Source organism: Merops nubicus, unplaced genomic scaffold (genome assembly GCF_000691845.1).
Source record: "Merops nubicus isolate BGI_N331 unplaced genomic scaffold, ASM69184v1 scaffold26395, whole genome shotgun sequence".
Classification (NCBI taxonomy): domain Eukaryota; kingdom Metazoa; phylum Chordata; class Aves; order Coraciiformes; family Meropidae; genus Merops; species Merops nubicus.
Window position 1 is genome coordinate 1 of NW_008609338.1, and position 11,517 is coordinate 11,517.

Consider the following 11,517-nt stretch of genomic DNA (forward strand, 5'->3'; position numbering starts at 1 on the left):
GATTTCTAGCCTCCTTCTTGGCTGTGGGTATCCCAGCCGGGCTCTTGCTCTCTCCGCACATGTTCCTAGGGCGCCATCTCTTTGCAAAACCCTCAAGGTCTCCCAAAAGGCTGCTCCGGAGCGTGTGAACATCGCAGGCTCCAGCCCAGTCCAACCTGCGGGGCCAAGCGTGCTGAGCCCCCCCTGAACCCCCCCGGGCTCCCGCTCCTCTCAAAGCTCTCGGGCTCTGCAGCCGGGCAGCGCTCTTTGCTTGAGCTCCCGTTCCTTGGCACAGCCCTGGACCAAACTTTCCAGGAGCAGAGGACGTGAACTTGACCTTTTTTTTTTTTTTCCAGAGGTATACTTAAAGACAGCTGTACAGACGCATCCCCCCCTTCCCCCCCGCGCCTGGATGTGTGTTTGTGTGTGTGTGTCCCCTTGCGTGCCTTTACAGCCGAGAGGGTGCTGAGCTGACTTTTGGGAATCTCTGCTTCTCTGTAAAGTGGGCTTCTCCCGGAACAGAAAGCCCTGAGAAGGCGGCTTAGCGGGCTGGAAGTGGATGGAGTTGAGGGAGACAAGCGGACGCGCTCTCTAACCCGACTCAAATAGGAGCTGGATGATTTCTTTTTACTAATATTGAGAGAGATCTTGCCTCCGGGCAGCGACTGAGAGAGAGAGAGAGAGAGAGAGGGAGGGAGGGAGGGAGGGAAGGAGGAAGGGAGGAGGGAGGGAGAGGCAGACAGCAAGGAAGGGAGAGAGACGGAGAGAAGTTTGGAAGAAGTGAGCTGCTGCCTAGAGCTCAGAACGTTTGTTTTTCCTTCACAGCCTGGGAGCTGGGAGAGCCGAGAACGGGGACTGCTTGAGGACGGCGCTGGCGCATGTGTCCCTCAGGACTGATCTCCCTTTCCTTGCAGGTTTTAAGTCCCGGAGGATACAATGTTCACTAAACTCTTCCAGCAGTGGAGTTTCGCAGTGTTTCTGCTGAGCTATTCCGTGCCCTCTTACGGGAGATCAGTAGAGGGGATCAGCCGCAGACTGTGAGTTTCTCTTTTTCTTTCTTCTCTTTAGTTTTTTTTTTCCTGGCCTCGGTAACGGTGCGGGTTGGGAGGGAGGTGACCGGTCCCCCCCTTCCCCTCCAACCTCCCCCCTCGGAAGGTTTTTGATCCTCTAGCTCCGCAGCGCAGCGGCTCCGGGTTACCTGCCCCAGGTGCTCTGCTGGTGGGGTCTAGGCAATGGGCAGAGGGCTTGGGGGCAGCGAAATGTCGCCTTGCAGCCGGCTGACTTTACACAGCTTTGAGGAAGGAGATGTTAAAGTTGAGGGTCTCTCCTGAGCGGAGCAGCAGTACACCTTCCTGTGCCCTGGGAAAGTCCCAGTAGAGAGCATCCCTGCCTTAGGTTACACTAAATAACAGACACTTCTTCAGCGCTGGCGTGGAGCCTCGGGTAGGGGCACCACGCAGTAGTGAGGGACATCATGAAACTGAAGCACCAAACAATTTCTTTGGATTTTTGCCACTTGAGGGAAAGAAAAAAAAAAAATCCAAAGGGAATCCAGTCTCTGACTTGGAGGCAGGAGCATATTTTTTGATAAACGATAATGTAACTTAAGAGAGGCTGTTCAGGAAATGACCTTTTTGCTCCTTCCAAAATAATCAGCATGGTTTATATTAATACCCCTACGCAAAGTGCAGAAGAGAAGCCACGGGGCTGATGTAGAAGCGGTTGCCTCACACATCTAGCTCACTGGCTTCCACTGGACTTGCATCAGATATTCTAAGGAATAAACACCTCAGTCGTATTGTGGAGGGCTGTATTGGTACTAAGTTCAAAAGGAAATCAGGTTGGAGAAAGAAGGCTGGAAAATCCAGTTGCAACTTATAGGGAAACATGACACAGCAAACGACTTCGAGTGGCTTTCCTTGCAAATGTTTTATTACATACATAAGGACAAGATCTCCAAATAGCAACTCCTCTGCCGTTTAGGCAAGAAAAAAAAATCCCCCAGGTGAAGTGACTTCAGACACACCTAAACTTTGGCAGCAGGCAGACAGCTATTACAAATCTCCTACAGCAAATCGTGTAGAACACGTTATTGGTGATAATGTTACAGTGTATTCTTCCCAGTCCACTAATGCTTAGCTGTTCTGTACTCCTGCAAACTGCTGTTGAGCTATTTCTTTCATTTAATACCATTTTCTTCTCATTGGATATAGAGGAACTAAACTTCAGTTACAGAAATAAAAAAGGAAAATAATTGAAGTACTGCCAAGTGCTGTTATTTTCTTGGCTAGGAAACTTTGAACTGGATCTAAGCCAAATGTATTTTTAAAAAAGGTTAGATTTGATAAGACATACTCACTCTGTTTTTGAAGTTAGTGTTGTTCTAACACTTATATTTAAAGGTCAGGATTAGAGGTCTTCCCAACATCTCTATTTTGTCTTGACAGGAGGGCAAAAAAAAAGTGGAAGCTAAATGTTCAAAATGCATTTCTCAGCTCCCTCTTAGCTCTGGCATGTAAAACACACACAAGAAACCAGTCAGCTGTCAGTTAGTGGCATTCACGTAGTTTTGTTTGTGGGTACAGCACAAACACAGACACCACACTCAAACATGTGTCTTGTTTTAATATCACCACAAACCATTCCTAGAGTTAATGGTTAATAACTCACTTAAGCCTAGAGATATTTTTTTTCAGTCAAAGGCTTAAACCAGTAATGGATGAAAATACTGAAGCACATTATTATAGCCATGCAAAAATAATCAAAATTACATAGGCCTGGTTCTACAGACTTTACTGAGGCAAATCTCCCATGGAGAGCAACAGCAAATTGTCCCAAGAAAAAAACTGCCAGACGTATTATTTGTTATAGAAACGCTTTAGCTGCTAAAGAACTTCTGAGAAACCAAACAATGCCTCAAAGTGAAATTAGATATTTTTATCAATGTGCCCAGACGCTGTAGCATCGTGTCCCCAGATCTGTTCAAAATATTTTTCCTAACCCTGAGATAGCTTGAGTAGCTTTCACTCCCTTTGGAGACAGTGGCAAGGGCACTCAGTCTTGCAAAATCCAGACAGAGAGCTGACTGAATACTTTACAGTTATTTTGCTGAACTTAGGATGAGCCTGCATGTGAATAGTCAAGGATAATAACAGTTAAACAAGAGTAACTCTCTAAGACAGAAAGTTGTTGCCTCTCAATGATGCTAGATATCTAGGGGAAAAAAAAAATTGGAAGCAATGTGCCTGAAAAGAACAGCTTATCTGGAAGTACATGAAGTCAGGATAGTCACAAGTCATAGACTTCTACTGTTCTCCCCATAATGAGACCTTAGGTCTCATATGTGCATAGTGTACTTGAATACAGTAATTAGTTTGGACACTCTGGTTAGATACAAACCATCAACATCCTCCTCTCAAAAGTGTCTACCACATGTATGCTTAGCATTTACTGCACTTGGTTTGGGTACAGACTCTCTTTCCTTGAATGAGAGGTGCATTTTATAGAAGGATGGAAGGGACCTCTAGTGGGTCATCTTAACCCTAACAGCCTAATATTTTTTTACATATCCTACCCAACAGATGAATGCAATCATTCCAGTTTCCACTGCCTTCCTACTCTCTGTGTGTGGGTGAGATATTGTTGATATCTTCATTATGAAGCACTTCTTACATCAGCCTTCTTGGGCAAGTGTTTTTTCCCTGATTTACAAACACAGGAGTTGTTTGAATAATTGTGGCAGAAGGAGGCAGAAGGTCAGAGAGATATGCATCTACAACATCTTCTTTGTTTTAAAGAGATTTTTGATCCAGAGCATACAAAGGAAGTTAGTAGGCAAAATGTAATCCTTAAGTCTGACTGAGTAATAGCAGTCATGTGAAATGTAACACTACGTAATGTTATACAATCATCTGGAATAGCAGAATGTTATTTGGGGCCAGACTTGATGCTAAATATCCTACAGACATCTAAACAGAAACTCACCCTCTTTGGCACACTAACCCTGCACACGTCAGCCCCTGCATTATTCTGGAAATGCATACTCACTCAAGATGTAGATCTTGTAATGCTCTTTGACTGCCTTGTGTGTACTGGAACTGAATCTTTACATTTCAGCCCTGTAAAATGGAATAGCCTTTCAATCAAGAGTACTTTAATAACAGGCTTTAGAGATTCAAGATTTTGTCAGAGCGGGTAAATTGACCAAATACACATTAGAGGATCAAGGCAGCTTTAGGTTGTCTGTGATAAAGGGAATTATCCTTGGTAGTTTACAAGAGGCAGTAGGAAAGCTTTGCTCATCACATGAGACATGCTGGTTTAGACTCTGTAAAGCACTGAGATTTTATATGCTTTTTATAAACTAAAAGAGTGAAAGAAGAACTGAATTTCCCATGCACATATCCTGGGAAAGTAGGTTACTGGAGCTTGCACTAATGGTCAGAGCTGCACTGAAGAGAAAGAAACAATGTGAACCCAGCTCAGTATTATCACATTGCATTTTTGCTTAAGGGCATTGTGTTGAAGGGCACAGAGTATTTGTCCTAAAACCTAAAGTCACTCAAAACACAGTTTAGGTGGCTTAAACCACAGATAATGTTTGGCCAAATGTGTGCTCTCAAACCTGAATGTAGCTAGTCCTGATTTTGAGCAAGCATCCCTACTGTATGACTCCATGCAATAACAACAGTCATCTTTCAGTCTCCTTGTGGAATGGGGGAAAGCTGCTGCTTGAATTTTACACTAATTGAGTTGTAGTATCACTTGAACTCATCACTTGAGCCCAATAATCAAGAAGTGCAGCTCTACAAAGACAAAAAGTGAAAGGAATGCTCTGAAACCAATGCTACTTGAAGTTGCCTACTTCAAATAGCTCTGCTGTTGATCAGATCACAGATCTAAAGAGTTTGGTGTAAGAGACTGAACCAGATAAATTTCAGAACTCTCCCAATCATTTGTCCACCACATTCTGAAACCTATCAGGTTAGTTAGGGATGGGGTGGAAGGAAGGATTATTCACTCCTAGTCTTCTCCCATTTCACCCACATGCAGAAACAACTTCACATCTACCTGATTAATGATTAGATGATAGGTAAGGTAGTGAATTCATCTGCTTTGGCCAATAAGAATCCAATCTCATGCAGCACCCTGATGCAAGATGTGGGGATACAGAGCCAAGCTCTGCACACTGAAGGAGGGCAATTGGAAGGATAAGTTGTACTATAGCATTCATGGGAACATAGCTAAAATCCCAGCTTGCACTCTTTCTGAAGTTCCCAGTGCAGCTGTGCATCTATCCCACATCAAGGACAAAGCATGTAGTTTCTTGTAGTTATTTATTATCCAGGTACCACTTGTATCTCCTACCCTCAGATGTTTCATACCTTCATTGCCTGGACAACATCTCTGAAAGACAGGTAGCTAACCATCTCCTAGTTCCACAAAAACAAGTCAGTAGTGAACCAAAACACCACAAGCTCTGGGAAAGTACCAGAAACAAAGCCAGGATGCTCTTCAAGAAGATCCAGTGAAGAGGGTTAGTGTAAAACTCAAAGGGCACAACAGACAAGATATTTGTCTCCAAAAGTTCAGCTTAAAGGAATGCTGGAAAAGCATCTAAACCCATAATTAGGCACAAGTGGGCAAGCAGTAAAATCAACAGATAAGTGGCTGAGGCTCATCTCTGCTGATGCCCAGGCTGCCTCTCTGTATAGCTCATTATGAACTGAAGTGTCTGTTTCAGACTCTCAAATTTGAACATTTTTCTATTATGTTCCTGCAATTGCACTTATTTAAATTTAGAAATTAAATGTACTTTTATGTATTTATTTATGTTTTTGAAGTACATGATTGAGCAGAAGAAAATCTTTAGAATGATGATCCATAAACACTGCTTCCAGCTTCGGTACAAGCACTTGTTATCCCCCCTCACAGCTTGACTGCAGTGCTCCATTACCTGACCCTTTAGTTTTCCTATCTCTGACAACTGCCTTCCTGCTTTTACTGCCTGAAGTGTGATCTATGAAGAGCTGTAATGCTTTCCTAGAACAGAGCAGTGACTAATCCACCTCCAGGTCCAGTGGTGGGCGATTGGTCAGCCGAGAATTATTACCCACTTAGGTCTTTCCCTTCTCTGTAGGGAGCAGCTACTCTGAGAAGCAGGACTTGGTCCAGCAGTTGGACTTAACTCTATGTCTCCAAGCCTGAGAGCTGGTACACAGTCACTGTGTAGCCACCACTGCCAGAGGAGAAAGGAGCTTTGCCAAGTAGTGGGCAATAACCAAATGTCTTTTTTTTCCTCTCTCCTCTCTTTTTCTTTAGCAAACGGGCTGTATCAGAGCACCAGCTATTGCATGACAAGGGCAAGTCGATCCAAGACTTACGAAGAAGAATATTCCTCCAAAATTTAATCGAAGGTGTCAACACTGCAGAAATCCGTGCGACTTCAGAGGTTTCACCTAATCCTAAACCTGCTACGAACACGAAGAACTACCCTGTGCGTTTTGGTAGTGAAGATGAGGGCAGGTACCTAACTCAAGAGACAAATAAATCACAGACCTACAAGGAGCAGCCCCTGAAGGTATCGGGGAAGAAAAAGAAAGCAAAGCCTGGAAAACGTAAGGAACAGGAGAAGAAAAAGAGGCGAGCCCGCTCAGTTTGGCTAAATTCTGGCATGTATGAAAGCGGGGTGACTGAGAGCACGCTGTTGGACAACTCTGGTACTACACAGAATCACACTTTAAGGTAATCCTGCTGTCTCTTTTTGGGGAGTGTATCGTGTATTTACTGCAATTGTTATCCCTTGGCGTGAGAGGCAAAGGCCTCACTCAAACCTAGAAAAACAGCACATCTTTGTGCTCCTAACTGGTCAGTGGCTTTTCAAGCAGTGCAGAATCTCAAGGTACTTCATGGAGGTAGGTAAGTACCCTTTCCACTTGGCACTGGTGACAAAATCTTTCAGGTAAACCACTTGTTGACAAAATGAGCTTCCCGAATCTGAGGAAGTAAAGTTGTTTCTGCAAAAAAGAAAGCACATCATAGGCATTTAGAATTCCCTTTCCTCTTTTTACTGTAGTGTTTCTCAGGTCAGATCTTGGTCTCAGTCTTGGGCCTCAGCAGATTGAAAGATGTGATTTTTATTTAAGGCTCTGCATCTATAAAATGGAGAAGTTCTCTTTCCTCCCTCTCAACACCTCCCCTTTTTGGCAACTTTCCTACCCTTACTTTACAGTTTTTCATTTTACTGTTTAACCTTAGGGGAGAACAGGGAAAATGTCTCTCTTAGTAATATCTGCAAACAATGCAGACCAGCCTTTTGCCATAAAATTTTCCCTGCCATTAGGACTTTTTAATTCATCTCCATCTTTTTGCCAGCTCGTGAAACAATTACATTGCTGCTGAAAAATGTTGAGCATTGCTTTTGGAGAGTGACCTGCTTCATGCATGACAATGAAGGGTTTTCAGGGCAGTGGCAAGCTGGAGACTTCCACCTAGGTGCCTCAAGCATCTCACCTTGAGTGCAAGTCTACACACTTGCAGACAAAGCCAAGGAGTCCATTCCTTAGTTCTCCTCAAATTTTTGCATTTCCAACAGCAATATCTCCCAACTTTTTCTCTCCTCCTCCCCTTCACTTTGGCAGAGTAGAGACTTAAAAGAAGTGCCACTTTCTCACAGTAAATCCCCTAGAAAGAGATGCCAGCTGTGGGATTTACTAAAATCCAGTCTTCAGTTAAACTTTATGGGCCACAGTTTTTAAAGTGCTCCATTGCCTCAACTTTTGCTGGCGTCTGCAGGAGTTACCAGCATTTGAGGCTAGGCATTCAGTGTCTGGGACCATAAACCAGTTAGCAGGGCTGTAGGAGTTAGTAGTGAAGTAGGAGAGGCTGGTTTGTCTCAGTGCCTTAGGAAAGCGCTCCAGGCAGGAGACACCTGATGCCTCAACAGATGTTAAGGAACTGTGGTAGCCAACAAATAACATCTGTCTTCAGTATACAGAAATCTTGAATGTAGTGGAAAAAAACATCTTAGGACATTGCAAATGTTATTTCTTTTTCTTACTACTCTGTTTTGGTTGTATCTCCAATGGGATATGTAAAAGAATTACAGGTACAACCCCTACTGGTGAAAGCAGTCTAGCTTTGTTTTACTGATATTATTGCTCAAGATACTGTATTTCTCCAAGGCAAGAAACAAATTCCTAAAGATAATCTCTATTTTAGATACTCAGTTGAAGATTATTAAACAAAGAGAAGACATAAGCAGGAAAACAAAATTAATCCTTCACCAATACAGAGCATAATGTGTTGGTTCAGGTCTTAAGAAACTACTAGTATATGAGCTTGTAGTTATCCCAGTAGACTGGCAAAAGATAAAATTTGTAACTTTAAATGAAAGCAAGTCCCAGCTTCCTGACATGCACTTCAGACAGGGGGAGCTGGGTTCAATGCAGTTGTTGGCACAAGTTGGGCAAGCACATTTTAGATGGAGGTATGACCACATCTGAGTAAGGTTGATTCCTCAGCTATACTGAGTTGAATCAGGAACTTCTAATCTGGTGGAAGGTGTGTGCAAACAGGATTTCCATATGCCACCCCTGTGGAAGCTGCATTTGTAGCACCCCAAGAGAAGCATCATTACTTCAATTGTGGGTATGCATAATAACAAGGAAGAGCAAAGATAAACTTAAAGTGTACTTTTCACAGTATCTTTGTGCTTCTTTTCTGCTCAGCTGAATTAAAATCCCCATGCCAATTCCCTCTGCATAATCTTTATCCCAAAATGTTGGGTTTAGGTCAGAAAAAGACCAACAATAATGTGCTCTCTAGATATTTTGACTTACTACAGGAAGTATCTTGTAAAAGAAGCCAGTCTTGCAAAATCGGGGACCAAATCACAGAGAGGCTCTGGGAAGCAGTCATTAGTACAGAGGCCATTGTCAAGATGTGGCTTAGCTTAAACTGGAAAACAAAGCCTAAAATCCAAGCCAAACTGAAAATGTCATCCTCTTAAAAACAGGCGTGTGCATTGCAGAGACACACATACAGCCACGCTGTATGAATTGTGTGCCATTATTATATATATTGCAATATAGCCTCAGTACACCCTAATATTACTAGTTAATTATTAAGGAGCTTCATCCAAACATTTCCATTCCAGGCTCTTAAAAAACTTCTTTCTCATGGACATCCCAGCTATATTCCCCTTCTAATTCAATTAAGCTCTTATTACCTAATTTCCTAAGAAACCTTTCAAATGACTAAACTCTCTGTTAAATGTAGCCTCACTTTTAATGTGCACATAAAAAAAAACCCAAAACACCCTCTTAAACTCTCAAGGATTTGGGTGGTTTTTGTCTCACACCCACACACATCTGCCATGTAGAATGATACATGCAGCTTTGGTGATCCAACAACAAAGTGAATCCTTCTCCATCCTATAGCTTCACATTCCACTCCAGAGCTGTTCCTCAGGGAACCAACATGCACTACAGAAATGTGCCATTCACAGGGGTAGAAGGGAAAAAAGCCCAACCCTTCAGCATCTCCTGCTGGGAAATAACTTGAAATAATATTGTAGCATAATTAGTATACTGACAGGATAGGAGCAGGCTCTACTTTTGTTCTCATGCCTTCACAAGAAGAGGAGGAGTGGAGAACTCGCATCAGGATGCCAGCATCCCTTAGAAAACTCCCAAATCTTCAGGCTGTGTACAGCTGACTGTTTCAGCTTGGACTGAATACAACACGAGTCAGAGCTTAACATGAGGAGATGCTCGTTTTCTTTCAGGACCAAGCTCTTTGGCTCATAAAGGGAAATTTTCAGGATTATGGTCTTTTCACTCATTGAAGCACTTAAAGAAACACACTGTCAAGGGTCTGTTTACTTCAAGACCTGAGCAGCCTTTACTAAAGGAGTCCTGCCTATAGTCATGTACATGACACCACAGAAATATAGAGCTCTGAGACCAACAGACCCTTGTCTAACAAACAAGGGAAGGACAGACCAAATAAACCCCCTGGGATTGTTTTAACCCGAAGCCTGGCATCACACTCAAGTGGTTAACACAGCAGGGGGGTTGGAACTGGGTGATCCTTGTGGTCCCGTCCAACCCTGACAGATTCTGATCTGTTTTAGCAGAGGACTTTAGAGCTCTAATGGCTCAATGGTTGGACTTGATGATCTTGAAGGTCCCTTCCAACCTAAAGGATTCTATGACACGATTGCCACCGTGTTCAAAAAGGACTTTTCTTATCTTAGAAACAAATTTCTCATTTCTTCGGCTGTGCTTTTTTTCCCCCTTTAGCACCTGGCATATTTAGGGAGTTTGATATAAATTTTCTACCTGTAACACCCAGCCATCTTCTTGCATAAGGCTCTAAAGAGAACTAAAGTGTCTTCCTGTTTCTCTGAGTGCAGAATATAGTGGAAATGATGGACTCAGTGTCAAGACAAACTGCAGGTCTTCTGAGTTGCATTGAGGGAAATACAACAGAGGTCTTGAGAAGATGTCTAAAACTGTAGCACTGCTCAACATGCCCTGTTATTACAAATGTTGACCAGGAAGGCATACCTGTCACAGTTTGTGGCACTCTTGCTAGGAATTTTACCCCCATGTATTTGAAGTGAAAATTTATTTTCCTATTTTTCTCTCTTTTTTGTCTTTGCAGGAGGCGCTGACGTTTTCAGCAAGAGAATTTTGGAAGACATATTGCAGTATTCTGTAATAGTGAACATATGGGAAGTATTAAAATATTTATTACCTGTAAATATTGTAAATGCTCAGAATAAAACCTTTTTTCCCCCCCATTGCTCTCTGAAACTGCACATTTGGTTATTGTGAACTTCCTTTTTTTTTTTTTTTTTGCTATGGCTGAGACAATGATTATTGTTACATTTACCATAATTTATTTTGTTGACTGGTGTATTTATTTTGTGAAAGTATCTTGGTGCTGCTGACTTTCTATATTTTTTGTAACATAATGCACTTTAGATATACGTATCGAGTACATTGATAACTGACATAAAATGTTCCTGTTTTGTGGTTGACTTCAGTGAATGCCTACATAAAACTGTTCAAACAGATCTTCCTTTGTGCATGTATAATAGCAGTATTTTAAATTTTGTAAAGAATGTCTAATAAAATATAATCTAATTAAATCGTGACTAAGAAGGAGAAATGTGTCCTTTAGGAATTTCAAGAGCAGGAACACTTTTTTTTCTCCCTTTACTACCTTTGAAAATTGTTTTAAATTTAATGTGTTTACATTGGTTCAAACTCCCACATTTTCACATTAGCTATTACTTAAAAATCACTCAGAACATATTTCATTCCAGTGTTCTATTTCAAGTCAGCTAAGCTGCTGAATGACCTGGGGGGATGTCATATAGCTCAGGCAAGCAGGGTTCCCAAACTTTACAGTCCCCAGACCAGCAAAGGCTGAAGCATTATCCTCTCCCAAGGAGAGGATGTGAAAAGCAGCCCCAGGGGATGCATCACTTACAACATTCTTGGGAGGCGCTCGTATGTCACACCCTGT

The 11,517-nt window shown here is 42.4% G+C and overlaps 1 protein-coding gene across 1 annotated transcript; it reads left to right on the forward strand.

Annotated features, from left to right (window-relative positions):
* Window positions 1–902: 902 nt before the first annotated feature.
* PTHLH (parathyroid hormone-like hormone) lies at window positions 903–10,790 on the forward strand. Its single transcript, XM_008940573.1, has 3 exons — window positions 903–1,016; window positions 6,301–6,723; window positions 10,648–10,790. The coding sequence occupies exons 1-3, from the start codon at window positions 916–918 to the stop codon at window positions 10,655–10,657; spliced, it is 534 nt and encodes a 177-aa protein (XP_008938821.1). The 5' UTR covers window positions 903–915; the 3' UTR covers window positions 10,658–10,790.
* Window positions 10,791–11,517: the final 727 nt, after the last annotated feature.